At 55.2% G+C, this 16,479-nt stretch overlaps 1 protein-coding gene across 2 annotated transcripts; it reads left to right on the forward strand.

The window, feature by feature from the left end:
- The first annotated feature begins 766 nt into the window (after window positions 1-766).
- ITIH3 (inter-alpha-trypsin inhibitor heavy chain 3) lies at window positions 767-14,966 on the forward strand. 2 transcript variants are annotated; one of them, XM_011958235.1, is made up of 22 exons: window positions 767-1,411; window positions 2,121-2,141; window positions 3,002-3,168; window positions 3,259-3,363; window positions 3,625-3,787; window positions 4,344-4,457; window positions 5,491-5,616; window positions 5,896-6,012; window positions 6,282-6,450; window positions 6,787-6,912; window positions 7,219-7,400; window positions 8,589-8,774; window positions 8,922-9,061; window positions 10,040-10,194; window positions 10,917-10,925; window positions 11,990-12,022; window positions 12,280-12,315; window positions 12,470-12,583; window positions 13,080-13,284; window positions 13,911-14,083; window positions 14,277-14,388; window positions 14,719-14,966. In XM_011958235.1, the coding sequence occupies exons 1-22, from the start codon at window positions 1,319-1,321 to the stop codon at window positions 14,846-14,848; spliced, it is 2,676 nt and encodes an 891-aa protein (XP_011813625.1). In that variant the 5' UTR covers window positions 767-1,318; the 3' UTR covers window positions 14,849-14,966. The 2 variants fall into 2 exon arrangements, with proteins under 2 accessions (XP_011813625.1, XP_011813626.1); XM_011958236.1 differs by lacking the exon at window positions 11,990-12,022.
- The last annotated feature ends 1,513 nt before the right edge of the window (window positions 14,967-16,479 follow it).

The raw sequence follows: 16,479 nt of genomic DNA on the forward strand, positions 1-16,479 counted from the left end.
GGCTTCTGCCTCTTCCAGCCATTAGACCATACCCTCCTCAGGGCTTCCGCTGCCCCGCGGCATCTGCCTTCTGCCTTCTGCCTTCTCGGCTCCTCTGCTCCCAACAACTCTCTCTGCACATATCCCAGTCAGCACTAGAGCTTTCAGCTGAGGCCGCTGCACACCCCATAAGTTAGTTGTCCTGGACCCAGCCATCCTTGTCTACTCCATGCAGTAGTAGGCTGCCCAGTGGAAGGGTCACAGGGTCAGCTTAGCTCAGAGAAGCCATGGCTACGGTGGGCGTGCAACAGCTGCCCTGAAGGGGCTAGGCTGGCAGGGTCCTGGGGCGGCTCAGGAGGTCCCAGCCCCCACTGAGACCAGGTCCTGCCTCTAAAGCTCCTGTTGTCGTGGAAGCTGGAGCCCAGCCTCACTATAGACTTTTAGGGCAATGACTCCCCAAAAGGCTGAGGGCAGCCAAGTGCCTGGCTGGGCCCTGGAAGCACAGAGGGAAACATGACATGGTTCAGCCCCCAGGAGCTCTGGGTGCAGAGGGGGCAGGCAGATCTGAGCACACCGACCTCAACATAAGGTCATGACAAAGCAGGCCCTCAGGGGACTTGGGGCTTGCAGCAGGGATGTCCCATAGTCCTCTAGGGGATGGCGGGGGAAGGGTCCTGGAGGGGAGGCACTGAGGCTGGCAGGGAGATGAAAGATGTGACATGTGCAGAAGCGGAGGGTGTGCTGGTGCAAGAGAGTAAACTCAGAAAAGCAAGCTGGGGTCAGATCACAGAGAGAGCTGGGCTGCTGGGATCATCGTGTGTCCTTTCCCTGGGGCCTTGGGAGCCATAGAAGGGTAGTGAGAGAGGGGCTTCACTGTGGAGGTCCCAGCCTGCAGGTGACAGTCTAGTTTCATGCCCTGGCTGCCTCAAGAAGGGAGGGGCTGCAATCCAGGAGGCCAGAGAGAGGCAGTCCCAGTGGTAGGGATAAGAGGCAACAATGCTGAGATGCCCTTTGCTCTAAATGCAACCCCACACCCCATCTCCATCACCCACGCCAGGAAGTCCCAGGGTCTATTTGTTGGCACACAGCTTCTGCTTTCCTGGGGGCCTCTTCCAAGTCCTCTGGTCTCTCAGGAATGAAGCCCCAACACTGTTGGCAAGACCCACTAGGCCTTCGTCAGACAAACACGTTGAAGGACCTGTCATTCCACCCATGCCCAGCTTCCCGGAGGCCCTTCCTGCCTCCACTCCTCCCACCCCCGCTGCGGGTCACTGACCCTGCTTGGAAAACACCAGGCTTGCTCATATAAGGAGCGTGGGCCAGGCCTGAGTATTCAGCAATGGCATCTGTGTGGTGGCCCTGTCTCATCTTGGCTCTGCTCTCCGGCTTGGCAGCCTCTGGCTTCCCGAGAAGCCCCTTTCAGCTGCTTGGGGTAAGTCTGCCCCCTCTTTGCCATCTGGGTCTTGGTGTGGAATGGGCAGAAGACACCATGCTTGGCAAGGCCTCTGAGAGAAGAGGAGTGAAGAGGAGGCAGAGGGCTGGGCACTAAGCCGCTGGGAGTAGTGTGGACACTGAGAACTGGGCTCCAGCTGAGGCCTCTGCTAACCTGCTGTCTAACCCTGGGAAGGCTCTTAAAACTCCCTGGGCCTCAGCTTCCCCACCTGTCAAAAGAGCAATGCACCATGAACTGTTCACTTCACTGAGGGGCAATGAAGGTTCAAGTCTCAGATGAGTGTGACCTCTACAAAACACTGAGTTGAGCCCTGTGGGGTGTGGCGGGGGGAGGGGTACTCTGGAAGGAGGCCTAAAGGGGCCTGGGGGCCGGGGAAAGGCAGAATGGGAGATAGAATGAGGTGGGGCATGTGGGGTGTGAAGAGAGCTCTGGGTTCAGTTCCCCCTGCCCTGCTCTCCTGGTAACCTGGAGACCTGCCCTTCTCTGGACCTCAGTTTCCCCATCTATTCAGAGTTCTTTCTACTCTGACATGTGGCTCCGGAGGGTCCTGTGTCCAGGGGCCACTCAGGTGTGTGGGAGGCAGGGCACCACTGTATCCCTGGTCTCAGCCCAGAGCCTCCCAGGCCATGAGGCCTTGGCGTTGGCCTTGGCTTGATTCCTCTGTTTGTGTTTGTTTTTGTTTTTTCAGAAACGGAGCCTCCCGGAAGGGGTGAGAACTTTCACCGGAGGGTGGGACCGAGTGGGGCAGTGAAGGATGGAGCTGGTTGCCCAACCACTGAAGGTGTAGGCCATAACAGCAGACTCCTCACAGCTGGCAAACAGCTAATGGCCCCCTGCCGTGGCAGCCTCCAATGGTGCAGGACTCCTGGGAAAGAGCACACCACAGAATGGCAACCTCTCCAACCTCGCAGGATGTAGCCCAAGAGTGCCCCTTACAGGCATCCCTTCCTTCCGCAGACACTTCCTTAGCACTTGCTGGTACCTGGCTCTGTGATGCAGTCCCTGCCATACCCTCACAAAGCATCTTTATATCCCTAGGGGGAGGGGCTGGAACGCCTCTCTAGAGCCTCTCAAAATCCAACACCCCTATTGGAAAGAGGGTGTCTGGAGACTTCCCTTGGCACAGGAAATCAGTTCCTTTTTGGGAGACAGAATGAGGCAATTACCTAAAGACCCAGGAGGTGGGCTGGGCTGTGTGTTTGAGGGAGTGTGAGGTGTGGAGGATGAGCAGGAAGAGCCAGGGGCAGGTGCTCCAGAGCCAGTGTCCTGGGCATGGCTGGAGCTCAGGGTGACAGGACCGGGGAGGGCAAGCTGTCACTGGCTGCAGCGGTGTGTAAACAGATCGTAGAGTTGAGGAGACAGGATAAGCATCCAAATAATGGTGGCCGCCAGAACATGGAGACTGGGGACACCACCAAGTCTTCCAATGTAGGAGACCTGTAGGAGGAGGGTTGCGTGCCAGGCAGGGGCCTCAGAGCCTGCAAGGGGGTTTGCAAGGAAGGTGGCTGGGTTACAAACCTGGTTCTAGAGTGTCCCAGTCTGGCTGATTCTCCACCCACCTCCCCAAAGGTGGCCGATGGCATCGAGGTCTACAGTACCAAAATCAACTCCAAGGTGACCTCCCGTTTTGCTCACAATGTTGTCACCACGAGAGCGGTCAACCGTGCAGACACGGCCAAGGAGGCTTCCTTTGATGTGGAGCTGCCCAAGACAGCTTTCATCACCAACTTCACCTTGTGGGTACCACCATGGCTGTTGGCTCTGGGCTCGGGAATGGGGGTCTGGCCCAGTGTGATCCCCCAACCTCCAACTCTCTTTCCCTGCAGGACCATCGATGGCGTTACCTACCCTGGGAATGTCAAGGAGAAGGAAGTTGCCAAGAAGCAGTATGAAAAGGCTGTGTCCCAGGGCAAGACAGCTGGCTTGGTTAAGTAAGCATGGACTCCCAGGCCTTGGGGAGAATGTCTGGGATTCAAGGGCCTTCGGGACTACAAACAGTAACAACAACAATTATTATTGTTATAGCAAAATGTGCCCATAATTTGGCCATTATCTCATGTTGAGGCTGAGGCAAGTGAGGCTCAGAATGGTTAGGGATCTCCCTCACCAAAGGGCTGGGCCTGGGGCCGAGGGGCACGGAAGGGTGGGCTCCTGCAGTCTTTGAGGGAGTCACCATCTCGAACCCTGTTCAGAGCCTCTGGGAGGAAGCTGGAGAAGTTCACCGTCTCAGTCAACGTGGCTGCAGGCAGCAAAGTCACCTTTGAGCTAACCTACGAGGAGCTCCTGAAGAGGCACAAGGGCAAGTACGAGATGTACCTCAAGGTCCAGCCTAAGCAACTGGTCAAACACTTCAAGGTAATCAACCGGCCCTGCAGCCGGGGGGGGGGAGGACGGCAGCGGGATGCAGGAACCGGCCCATGGGGCAGTCTCAGACGGGGGTCAAAAACGCAAAAGTTCTGCCTCACCGCATCCCCCACCCTTGGCTGGGAAGGCTGGAGGAATTCAGTGGTTCTGACCCCAGCATCTAGGGGCGAGGGGAAGAGGCTGGGACGGACTCCACAGATGCAGACTCGGTGCTGGGCCCTCGAGGGCAACACCAGCAAGTACCTCTGTAAGGCTTCTCACTGGGCATATGGGCATTTTTTCCTACCTCAAAGCTGAAAGCCAAAGGAAAAGCGCCAGTGGTGGAATTTCAGGTGCATATGGCAGGCGGTGGTAACACCTCAGGATCAGCACACTCTTCTCCAAGCCCCTGTGGTCACTTTCCCAGTGGGAGACACCAGGCTTCGCCCTCAGCACTGTCGCAGAGGGTCCCTGCATCACCGCAGACCCATCTCATTCCCATTGGCCTTGTTCTGGGAACTGGCCTCTGTGGTCACTAAGTGACATCTCCTCACTTTGGCCATTTCAGATTGACGTAGACATCTTTGAGCCTCAGGGAATCAGCATGCTGGATGCTGAGGCCTCGTTCATCACCAACGACCTCCTGGGAAGCGCCCTCACCAAGTCCTTCTCAGGGAAAAAGGTGATGTAGACGTCTCTCAGACCTGGCGGGGCAGGGGAAGGAACACTGACCCCAGCAGAACAAGCCTGCAGCCCAGGGCTTAGCTGCTGCAAGCATGCATGTGTTGGGGTAGGGGTGGGGATCAATCTGCCACTATCACCTTCCTCCTTTCCCACTGGGGTTGGGAGTGAGGATGCTGAGGGCAGGGGCTGCTGACAACGACCTACCAGAGGAGCCATTTACAAAGCCTGGTCCCGTTCCCCCTTGGGAAATGGACAGGGCAGGGCTTATCTTCCCTGTTTTACAGGCCCAGAGGCTGAGGCCTGAGGGAGTCATTTAGATCTACTGACTCCAAAATGAGGGGTGAAAGACTAAAGAGAACTTCATTCTTAGTGCTGGCTGGTTGGCTCCAGTCCCCAAGGCTCCCAGCTGTTCCAGGGGCCTTAATGGCTGTGAACAGTGGGTGAATAAATGTTTGTATAAACAACAAACCAGTCATCCACGACTTCCAGGGCGAGGCCCGAGGGGCACACACTCAGAGGACTGCTGGCTTCTGCAGGGCCACGTCCTGCCCAGGGACCCTCCTTCTCCCCATTCTCCTCCTTTCTCCCTCCCCTCCTCTTGGCACCCACACACCAACATTCCAAACCACCCTACAAGAAATTCCTTTTAATGGGAAGCTACCCCTTTCCTAAGTAGCTTCTCAGTGCTGAGCTCCAAGGTAGGCTGGGCTAATGGGTGTGTGAGGCCAAGAAAAAGGGAGCTGGAAGCTGAATCAGACAAGGCCTGCGCCCCGCCAGGAGCCCTGATCTCCAAGGGGAAGAGCAGTGCTCAGAAAGGCTGCAGCATGGTAAACAGTGCCTTCCAGTGAGTCCTGGGGGCTGCAGAGCATGCCGCCAGCAGGCAGGGCTGCCCAGGCCTCCAGCTCTTGCTAGCTTCTGCTAAGGGCTCCTCCCTGTGAGGCTGCACCTCTGCTCCCTCAGCTAAGGACTGAGGTCTGCCAGTGGGCAGGTGCTGGCCGAGCTGAGCAAGGTCTTTCATCTCCATCCCTCAGGGCCATGTGTCCTTCAAGCCCAGCTTAGACCAACAGCGTTCATGCCCAACCTGTACAGACTCCCTCCTCAATGGAGATTTCACCATCACCTATGACGTGAACAGAGAATCTCCTGGCAACGTGCAGGTACCCAGGCTGGCCGATTCATCATCACAGTGGGGTGAGGGCTGGTGGGGAGAGGCTGCAGCTGCATCTAGTGCCATCACCCTGGGTCCTCAGCCCAAGGCTGTTTTCCTACAGGATATGGGACAGCTGATGGCCTAGAGCCTGGTGCAGCACCCCCTAGAGGGTGGGATAGGAACGTCTTTTTCTTGGGCTGGTAAATCTTTGATTTCCACCTGCAAGAATAGTTAATGTGGTGTTGCTAAAAGGACACTGGCCTCCATCTCTCTCCCCACTTTCCAGATAGTCAATGGCTACTTCGTGCACTTCTTTGCACCTCAAGGCCTTCCAGTGGTGCCTAAGAACGTGGCCTTCGTGATTGATATCAGCGGCTCCATGGCTGGTCGGAAATTAGAGCAGGTAATCAGCCCCAGTGGCACAGCCAGGGCTCAGGGGAGTAGGGAATAGGGGAGATTTTTTTTTTTTTAAGTGGAAAAAGTTGGTCCTTGTGGTGAATGAGGAGAAAGGAGACAGGATAAGAGAAGGCTCACGGCCTCTGCCCGCTTCTGTGGCAAGCCTCAGTCAGAGCTCGCTGGGCAGATGGCGTGGGCTGCGCCGCCTGCTGAGCTGAGAAGGAACTTCACTCTCTGCTGCAGCTTCTCCCAGCTCTTTGTCTCTCTCTCCTCCAGACAAAGGAGGCCCTTCTCAGAATCCTGGAAGATATGAAAGAGGAAGACTATCTGAATTTCATCCTGTTCAGTGGAGATGTGTCCACATGGAAAGAGCGCTTAGTCCAGGCCACGCCCGAGAACCTCCAGGAGGCCAGGATGTTTGTGAAGAGCATGGAGGATAAAGGAAGTAAGAGCAGAGCCGGAGCCCACGTGCTCTAGCAACGCCTCCCTCTGTCCCAGTGAGAGGGGCTGGGAGTCCATCCAACTGTTTGGCAAAGGGTTTTCACAATCACCATGTGCTTTTCATCTTCTGGCAACTCTTTCATCCCCATTTGAAAGTGGAAGTTGTTTGTTTGTTCACGCGCTGGTTCATTCATTGTTTGCTGAGTACCACCATGGGCTGGCAGATAGGGTTCTTGGGCACATGAGTGGGGCAGGCTGTCCCAGCCTCCTCTGCTCCAGCCTCTCTGCACACTGGCACCCTGAGGACACCCTCCCACAGTGCTGTCTGTCTGTGTCCCAGTGACCAACATCAATGATGGGCTGCTGAGGGGCATCAGTATGCTGAACAAGGCCCGAGAGGAGCACAGAGTCCCAGAGAGGAGCACCTCCATCGTCATCATGCTGACTGACGGGGATGCCAATGTTGGTGAGGAGCATGGGCATGGCTTTGAGCTAGGGCTGAAGCACTTGGCTGCTGCTCCTGGCTCTGTAGCTGGCTCATTGGAAAACCTAAGGTAGCTCTTCCCTGGGTTCCCTGTGGTCTGCCTCTCCCTACCCTCAAGGGCAGGGTCCTGCCTCTCTCTGCCAGGGCTCTCCACCATCTGCCCCACAAGGGCTCCTGGTTGTGACTCCACCAACTCTGCGTGTGCAGGAGTGCCGTCTCCCCAGACACAGCTGGTCTAGACCATCCCCAGGGCTGGGGCTGGACTATGAATACCCCTTTCTCCAACAGGTGAGAGCAGACCTGAAAAAATCCAAGAGAATGTGCGGAACGCCATCGGGGGCAAGTTCCCCTTGTATAACCTGGGCTTTGGCAACAATCTGAATTATAACTTCCTGGAGAACATGGCCCTGGAGAACCATGGGTTTGCCCGGCGCATTTATGAGGACTCTGATGCCGATCTGCAGTTGCAGGTACGCCTTGTCTTGCACACTTCCGGGCATAAGGAGCTCACTACTTCCTCAGACAGCTGCTCCATAAGGTGACAGTTTTAGTTATTAGGAAGAGCTTCCTCTTAGGTCAAAATCCACCTCTGACTATCTCTTACCCATCAATAAGGATTCTGATTTTGTCCTTGGGCTACACAACAGGCCTGCTTCTTCAGTAGGATTATCAGAACAAACACAGGACGTCTGGTTCAATATGAATTTCTGATAAATAATGAATTTTTGTAGTGTAAGTATGCCCGAAGTATTGCACAGGACTTTGTATTAGTGTACTGTGGCTGCCATACCTAAGTACCACGTGGCTTCAATGAGAGAAACATATTGGAAGTGTTTCCAGTTCCAGAGCCTGGACGTCCTAGATCCATGTGGCAGTGGATTGGTTCCTTCTGAGGGTTATGAGGGCAGATCTGTTCTAGGCCTCTTTCCTTTTCTCCATGGCTTATCAATGGCTGTCTTCTCCCTGTGTCTGCACACGTCTTCCCTCTGGATGTCTATGTCCAACTCCCCTTTTAATAAGGACATCAATCATTTTGGATTAGGGCCCACACTCATGACTTTATTTTGTAGACCCTGTCTCCAAATAAGTTTGAATTTTAGGAGTACATTATTCAACCCATAACAGACATACCTACACTAAGAAATTACTCATTGTTTATTTGACCTTCAGCATAGCTGCATGTCCTGTCTTTGTATTTGCTGAATCTGGCAATTTTGTTCCTTCTTTAGGCAGGGAACGGCATCTCCACCTCTGCAGGGCAACCACTCCATCCCTTCCCTCCTCTGTCTCCGGATCTCTGTACTCATGTACACATCACCTTCTCATCTGCCCCTCTTTACTTCCTTTTCTCCTTCTTGCTTTCATTCCAACAGATATTCCTTAAATATTTTCTTTGTGCCAAGAACTCTGTCCTTTCATATTTCTTTTTTTAAATAGGAAATACTTCTGAAACTGTTGTTTCTAGTCTTCCTTGTGTCTACCTGGGAGCAGGGAGTTGCGGTGGGGCAGCCCCCACAGACTGAAGGACGCAGTCAGGGACAGGCAGAGTGAGCATTAGGAGCCAAGACGGGCCCAGCCCTGGGGCGCGGATGCCCAGCTGCAGCATCGGTGGGAGCCCAACCTGGGGCTTGAGATGACCGGCCCTGTTTGAACTTCAGGGCTTCTATGAGGAGGTGGCCAACCCACTGCTGACGGGCGTGGAGATGGAGTACCCCGAGAATGCCATCCTGGGCCTCACCCAGAACACTTACCAGCACTTCTATGACGGCTCTGAGATTGTGGTGGCTGGGCGCCTGGTGGGCGAGGACGTGAACAGCTTTAAGGCGGATGTGAAGGGCCATGGGGTGAGTGGGGACAGGGCCTGGAACTGTGCTGGGGATGGGGTATCAGCAGTGGTGGGGCTCTGGCCTCATGAGGGTCCAGGAGTGGTGGCCTCTGAACCTGACCCATCTAGGCCTCCAGTCCCTTGCCTCCTTCCACCCCCACCCCAGGCCACCAACGACCTGACCTTCACAGAGGAGGTGGACATGAAGGAGATGGAGAAGGCCCTGCAGGAACGGGACTACATCTTCGGGAATTACATTGAGCGGCTCTGGGCCTACCTCACCATCGAGCAGCTGCTGGAGAAGCGGTGAGCAGGGCCCCAGCCCCCACCTGTGCCTACCCCTGGCTGGGCTCCAACAGAAGGGCACCCCAGTGCGCAGTCCCAGCGGTGCTACCATCTTCTTGGCCCAGTCCAGGAACTGTCTGTAGAGCAGCCTGTAAGGAACCCCAGGCCGCCACTCCCCATCCTGCCAGCCCCAAGGCTCAAGCGTGCAAGCTCCGTGGCCAGCAGCCTGGGAGTGCTCTGGGGTAGGGGGGTCCTCAGCACCCTGCTCCCCACACTGGGCATGGCCCAGGGGTAGTGAGACTGAGCAGAACTGAAGGCCGGGATCCCAGCCCTCAGTGTTCAGAGGGCAGAGCTGAGGGTCAACACTGACCCACTGAGAGGGTTGTGTTGCTGTGGGTGGGATTAGCCTGCGAAGCCTTTAGTACACAATCTAGCTGAGTACTCCGCACATGGACACCATTGTGAGTGGCTGTTGTAGCCCCTTATTTTATTTATTTATTTATTTTTGAGATGGGGTCTCGTTCTGTCACCCAGGCTGGAGTGCAATCTCAGCTCACTACAACCTCCACCTCCTGGGTTCAAGCAATTCTCCTGCCTCAGCCTCCCGAGTAGCTGGGATTACAGGCATGCACCACCACGCCTGGCTAATTTTTCCGTTTTTACTAGAGACGGGGTTTCCCCATGTTGGCCAGGCTTGTCTTGAACTCCTGACCTCAGATGATTCACCCGCCTCAGCCTCCCAAAGTGCTAGGATTACAGGTGTGAGCCACCATGCCCAGCCGGCCCTTATGTTTTATACGTGGGGAAACCAAGGCCCAGTGAGGAAACAGGGCTTGTTCACATGCCCCAGGGAGTTGTGAGCCAGTCTTCTCTGAGCCCAACTGGGCTGTGTCCTGGGGTAGGTGGAGTGGGGATCCCTAGCTGCATCCAGCGCTCCAGTGCAGGGGAAGCGGGCAGGGTGCTGCTCTCCAGGCTCTCCTGACTGCCCCCTCCTCACAGCAAGAACGCCCATGGCGAGGAGAAGGAGAACCTCACGGCCCAGGCCCTGGACCTGTCCCTCAAGTATCACTTTGTGACTCCACTGACCTCCATGGTGGTGACCAAGCCTGAGGACAACGAGGATGAGAGGGCCATCGCCGACAAGCCTGGTGAAGGTGGGGATAGGGATGGAGGCCGGAACCCGGAAGCCTCCCTCTAGGACCCTGCGCTGGACACCATCCCTGAGTGTCCAGTGGAGGAGTGGGCCAGGCTGGGGAGACCCAGACCTGCTGCAGTGGGGCATCTGAAGGAAAACGGGCTGGGGAAAGTGGGGTGCAGTGTGAAGCAGTCAGTATGGACAGTGGGGTGTGGGGTGAATAGGAGCCTCTGCACCTCTAAAGGGATGTGAGTAAAGGGGCACACTGCTCAGGGGACATTGCAAGGAAAAGGACTGAGGCTGCAGCATGGAAGGGCTTAGTTAGACAAGAAGAAGCACTTTCAATATGAAAGTTCGGCCTGGAGCAGGCTACCAGGCACCTAGAGACTGTTGAGGGAAGAGTCCCTGAGAGCTGGAGGCTGGGACCCCTCAACCAGACCCCAGACTGCACTACTCAACAGGGGATCCCAAATGCCCACTGCAACTAGGCACAGGGTCTGTGTGTGGTGGTGGGGGATTGGCATTGGGAGACATGGGAGGCAAAGAGCTGGGCCCAGCCAGGCCAGGCCTCTGGCTTCCAGGAACTCCTAGTTCCAGGGGACACCCAGTGGGAGAACAGCTGGCTGCTGGGAGGCCCACAGCCTAGGGCTGGTTGGCCAAGCAGCCAGCTCTGGTCCTTGCTCACCAGTGCCCTACGGCTTCTAATGCATTTCTCCTCTTCCTCCCTCGCTGCACCTGCAGATGCAGAAGGTAAGCTTTAGCCAGCCACCGGGGTGGATATTATGGAAGGGAGACAAGAGAGAACTGAGGAGGCCTTTCCAAGCAAGATAGGACCCCCAGCCATGGGGGCACACTTGGGACACCTGGGCTCAGGCCCAGCCCTATTGCCAAATCATGACTCTGCCCCTCTCTGAGCCTGAGGATCCCTGTAAGTGAATTGGGAGTGGCTTCCCTTGCCCAGGGAGAGACAAGCAGTGTGACAGTATCTGTGGCCTGTAAAAATGAGCAATTTAGCATGTCAGTTGTTTATACTTCATTAATCCCGTAGCAACCTTCCAAGAGGGTCCTTTTATGATCCCCATTTTACAGTGGGGAAATTGGGGCACAGAGGGGTTAATTTGCTCAGTCTGTTTGCTCACAGACTCAGCAGATGGCCAAGCTGGTACTTAGGCCAAGGCAGTCTGGCCCCAATGCCCATGCTGGGGATTGCTGGGGATCACAGTCCTCTGTGCCTCTCTCACCACAAAACTGGAACCTCACAGACTCCCTGCCACTAGGCAGGGCCTCCCCAGCCCCTACTGGCCTGCCCCACCTCCATCTACAAGCAGGGCACCTTTGGACTGGGCCATCACTTTCCCCTCAGAATAGCCCTGACAAATGTACCGGTGCATGTGAGTACATATATGCATGCGCACACATGTGTGTGTGCCTGTGTGCACGTGTGGGTGGGTATTTACTACTAAGAAGCAACAGACAGCCGTGAGCCTCACTCACCCCAACTAGGCGGTGGGAAGCCCAGGGGTGGGGCAGATGTTTGCTGTAAGCATTACTCAAGAAGCTTATGACTTAATGGCTTGCATTTCGGCCACATCAAAAAGCCCTGCCCCAACATTAAAATCATATCCTATTGCCACCAGTCCCATAAAGGACTTCCCTGGATGTGCCCATTTCTAAAGCCTAATCTTTGGGGTCACATCTCCACCTCTATCTGCCAGTGTTGGGGCCCAGCAGCACTAAGACAGGCAGAAAGGACAGGGCTTGGGGAGAAGGAACCCCTAGACCCTGCTCATGACTGCCCTTTGACTTCTTTTCAGCCACACCGGTGAGCCCCGCCATGTCCTACCTGAGTGAGTACACGCTGGCGGCTGCCCCTCCGCCCACTGCTTAGAGCCTGCCCCTGCCACGTGTCCCTCCGCTGTGGCTACTCACTCAGCCCTCCAGGACAGGCAGATGGACAATGTCCCCTGAGGAGACTGAGGGGTGGGAGGGCAATGGCATTAGAGAGCAGGAAGGGGAGGGACATGAGCTGAACGCCCATGGAGGTCGTCGGGCACCTCCCAGGGCCACTTGCTTAGCTCAGCCCCCTCTCCCTTTGTATCTGCAGCCAGCTACCAGCCTCCTCAAAACCCCTACTACCACGGTGAGTCCCTGGCTGCTCTTGGGGAAGGCTCAGGGGCTTGGGCATGTGCTCCTGCCTGTCTTGGAGTTGAGCCCATAGAAGCCAGAAGGCTGGGGGAGGCCCCAGGTATGATGAGAGGGCCGGGGAGTCAGCCCCTTCTCTAATGTGTCACTAGTGGATGGGGACCCCCACTTCATCATCCAAGTTCCGGAGAAAGACGATGCCCTCTGCTTCAACATCAATGAAGCCCCAGGCACCGTACTGCGCCTTATTCAGGACCCAGTCATGGGTGAGGCTCGTAGGCTAGGGCCGGGGCCAGGAGGCTCTTCCTGGGAGGGCTTGGGTGCCCCCAGGTAGGCACATGGACCAGGTTCTCACTCTGCCCAGTAAGGCGTCATCTTCACATGCAGAGAAACCCCTGGGGGTTGGGAGTGCCCAGGGCCACAGGCTCACTCAGCCCCGCATGCCAGCGCTATTGGGAGATGATTAGAGTGAATGGGCCGCCTGGGCCTAGGGTAGGACCCAGCCTGTGTCTGGGGAATAGTTTTTCTCTGAACAACACTCCCTGGCCCAGGCAAGGGGCAGACCCACAATGTCCCAGCATGACCCAAACCTAGAGTGTCTAGGAAACAATAGGCTTGGGCTCTGAAGTCCTGGTCTCTCTTGTGGCCCCTACTCTGCTGCCCAAGCTCAGCTAGTCTGGTTGAAGAGGAAGGCACACCCCTAAAGGCAATCTGGACTCAGAGTTCTCACTGGTCTCTCTCCCTGCCCCATCCCTCTGGCAGGCCTCACAGTTAACGGGCAGATCATCGGTGACAAGAGAGGCAGCCCTGACTCCAAGACCAGAAAGACTTACTTTGGAAAACTGGGCATTGCCAATGCTCAGATGGATTTCCAGGTGGAGGTGACGACGGAGAAGATCACCCTGTGGAACAGGGCCGTGCCGAGCACTTTCAGCTGGCTGGACACAGTCACGGTCACGCAGGATGGGTAAGCTCGCCTACAAGGTCTCCAATGTGGACTACAGGCTGAGGGTCTAAGGAGGTTCTTGAGGGATTTAGACAAATCCCAGGACAGGAGACCCATGGGGGTCACAGAAAAGATCAGAGGCCCCAGAATCCAGTCTGCTGCCACAGGGGAGGGTGACCATAGTGGCCCCCAACCAAACCCTGGGGCCCTGTCAGAGCCAGAATTGGTAGCTGCACAGTTCAGCTGGTTGGGTGAAGGCATTAGATGATAATGGCCCCCTTTTGCCTCTTCTGTAGCTGCTCGTCTTCTTAGCTCTCCTGTCTTCAGATCCCCCACAGCCTCCAACTGAGGCTCAGAGAAGGTGTGGAGCCTGGCCAGTGTCATTCAGGAAGTCAGTGACTGACCTGGGGCTGGACCATAGGCCTCCAGCCTCATAGGCTAGCCATCTCTTTCCCACTTATAGACACGCAAGGATCCACTCACGGGAGGGGAGACAGTGTGCATGAGGCAACCTCTTTCCAATGCTCCTGAGATAGTTTCTAGAGTCTGTGGGCCCTCAGGTGCCTTGTACACAAGATACCCTTGAGTCAGATGCCCAGTGTCACAGCCACTGGGCCCCACAGCCACTTTCTGGCCTCCTCTCGTAGGCTATCCATGATGATCAACAGGAAGAAGAACATGGTGGTCTCCTTTGGAGATGGGGTTACCTTTGTGGTCGTCCTACACCAGGTGTGGAAGAAACATCCTGTCCACCGTGACTTTCTAGGCTTCTACGTGGTGGACAGTCACCGGATGTCAGCACAGACGCACGGGCTGCTGGGTATGAAGTGTTCAGACTGCAGGCTGTTCAGGCCTGAGAGCAGCATGGGAAAGAAATACACAAGGCCTTCCTAGCCATCCCGTACCCAGCTCACAACACCCCATTCAGCCTTTGCATAAACCCTAAAAGGCCAGTGGCCACGTTACCGGTGGCAATGGCCATGGGCTGACGGCATGAATGTTTTTCTTACCAGGGCAATTCTTCCAACCCTTTGACTTTAAAGTGTCTGACATCCGGCCAGGCTCTGACCCCACAAAGCCAGATGCCACATTGGTGGTGAAGAACCATCAGCTGACTGTCACTAGGTGAGGAGACTCCTCCAACACCCTCACCTGCTCAGAAACGAGAGGAAGAAAGAGCCCCCGCTGCCCAGGCACATTAGTCTGGTGGGCTTTTGTCTTCTGTGGGGTACCCTTGTTTCTCTTTGAGGTCTTGGCCCCTACCAGCCTCTTCCTAATCAAGAGAAAGCCCAAACTTGGCTTCCGAGAAAGAGTAACCATGTAACTTCATTCTTGACCAAAGAATTCTGGGCTGTTAGAATTGCCAACTTCCCACCCTTTTTCAATCTCAGGTCCGAGAGCCTAGCACCCATCTTTCCCACCCCAAGTATTGCAGCATCTCTCCTCTTTCCCCAGAGGCTCCCAGAAAGATTACAGAAAGGATGCCAGCATTGGCACGAAGGTTGTCTGCTGGTTTGTCCACAACAACGGAGAAGGGCTGATTGATGGTGTCCACACCGACTACATTGTCCCCAACCTGTTTTGAGTAGACACACCAGCTCCTGTTGGGATGGATGGCCCAGATTCTGTGGCATCTGGAACCTGGGCACAGAGAGGGGCCTGTGGGAGGGGCTGGGAAAATAAAGTCCAAGGTTGAGACCAGACAGTTGCCAGCCTCTACATGCTTTCACGAGCCTCTGCTCCAGGGAACAGGCAGCTGGGACCCATGGCAGCTCAAAAAAGGGGATGGTTAGCAGGAAGGCAACTTCTTGGGCCTCTCCACTCACACAGCTGAGAGACAGAGTTGGTTGGACTGGAACTTTAGGAAGTCAAATGTATGACAGCTTGGGGGAAAAAATAAAGAACTGACTCTGAAGGAAAGGGGCTCTGAGAAGTCAATAAGGGTTGAATGTGTTTCAGTATCCAGGAAAGTCATAAGATAAGTAAATGGTTCCAGCTCAGGAGCTCCAATCAGGACCTTTAGAAGTAGATAATACTCCAGTGCAGACACAGCCCACATCTAAATGGGGATGTCAGCCACCCTTCTATCTATCCATCTATCTACCCACCATCCATCCACCCATCCCTCCACCCATCCATCCATTCACCCCCCCCCCCACCCATTCATCATTCCACCATCTGTTCAACCACGCATCCACTCATCCATCTGTCTGTCCCTCCACCATGCATGCATCCACCCATCAACCTATCTATCCATTTCTCCGACCATCTGTCCATTCATCCATTCATCCCCCAGCTACCTATTCGTCATCCAACTATGCATCTGTCCACTCATCCATCCTACCATCTGTCCATCTCTCCATTTGTCCATTCATCCATCCATCCATCCATCCATCCAACCATCAATTCACCCACCCATCCACCCACGTACCCATCCATCAATTCAGCAGATAAACACAATACCCTGGGCCAGGATCCGGGGGTACAGTTGAGTAATCCAGTTCCTATTTTCATGAGTGCTCAAGTTTGTCTTCAACTGGTCCAGGCCTCTCTGGGATCCTCTGGTTGTACCTTATGATGACCACTTGGTGTATTCTCCCAACGAGTCTGTGGTGGGGTAGAGGGTCAGAGAGAGGTTCCTGGACAAGGGGCTTTGAGACCTCTCCAGTCTGGGCAACTCTCTCCCACCTAGACACCTGCAATTGCCACTTCCTGAGTCTCTCTGCCTCCTCTACTGCTTCCCATAGAGAGCTTTTTACAGAGCAGATGTGATCACCACTCACAGACTAAATCCCTACAAATGACATCTTCCATCCTTGGCTCTTGGAACCATGACAAAGGTCCCTCCTATGGCCTCTCTAGCTTCCCCCCTCGTACACTAAGTGCTTTCCTTACTTTCTGGGTTCCAGACACACAGGCTGCTCTCAACTGTGTAAACATAACCCCTCCTGCCCACATCCTTTGCCTCTGCTGTTCTCTTTGCCTGGGGGTGGGGAGGAGGTAAGGGCATGCTGGGCAGAGAGTATCCTGTTAGAGGATGCAGTGAGTGGCTTTGCTTGATGTCAGAGCAGGGGGCACAATAAGACTGGAGGAGGTTGGAATCAGACTGGGGAGTCCCACAAATGTCAGTGGGGCATGGCATGTGGCCTTGGGTACATGAAAGGAAGTTATCCTGCCTCCCAGTGCAGGGGTCCCTGGAGAGAAGACTAGAGGCCA

Source organism: Colobus angolensis, unplaced genomic scaffold, assembly GCF_000951035.1.
Source record: "Colobus angolensis palliatus isolate OR3802 unplaced genomic scaffold, Cang.pa_1.0 Scaffold462, whole genome shotgun sequence".
NCBI lineage: Eukaryota > Metazoa > Chordata > Mammalia > Primates > Cercopithecidae > Colobus > Colobus angolensis.

Coding starts and splice junctions, on each gene's coding strand:
- ITIH3 (XM_011958235.1), top strand. CDS start 1,319: ATGGCATCTGTGTGGTGGCCCTGTCTCATCTTGGCTCTGCTCTCCGGC. Junction 5,617..5,895: donor AATCTCCTGGCAACGTGCAG/GTACCCAGGCTG, acceptor CCCACTTTCCAG/ATAGTCAATGGCTACTTCGT. Junction 9,062..10,039: donor GAGCAGCTGCTGGAGAAGCG/GTGAGCAGGGCC, acceptor CCCTCCTCACAG/CAAGAACGCCCATGGCGAGG.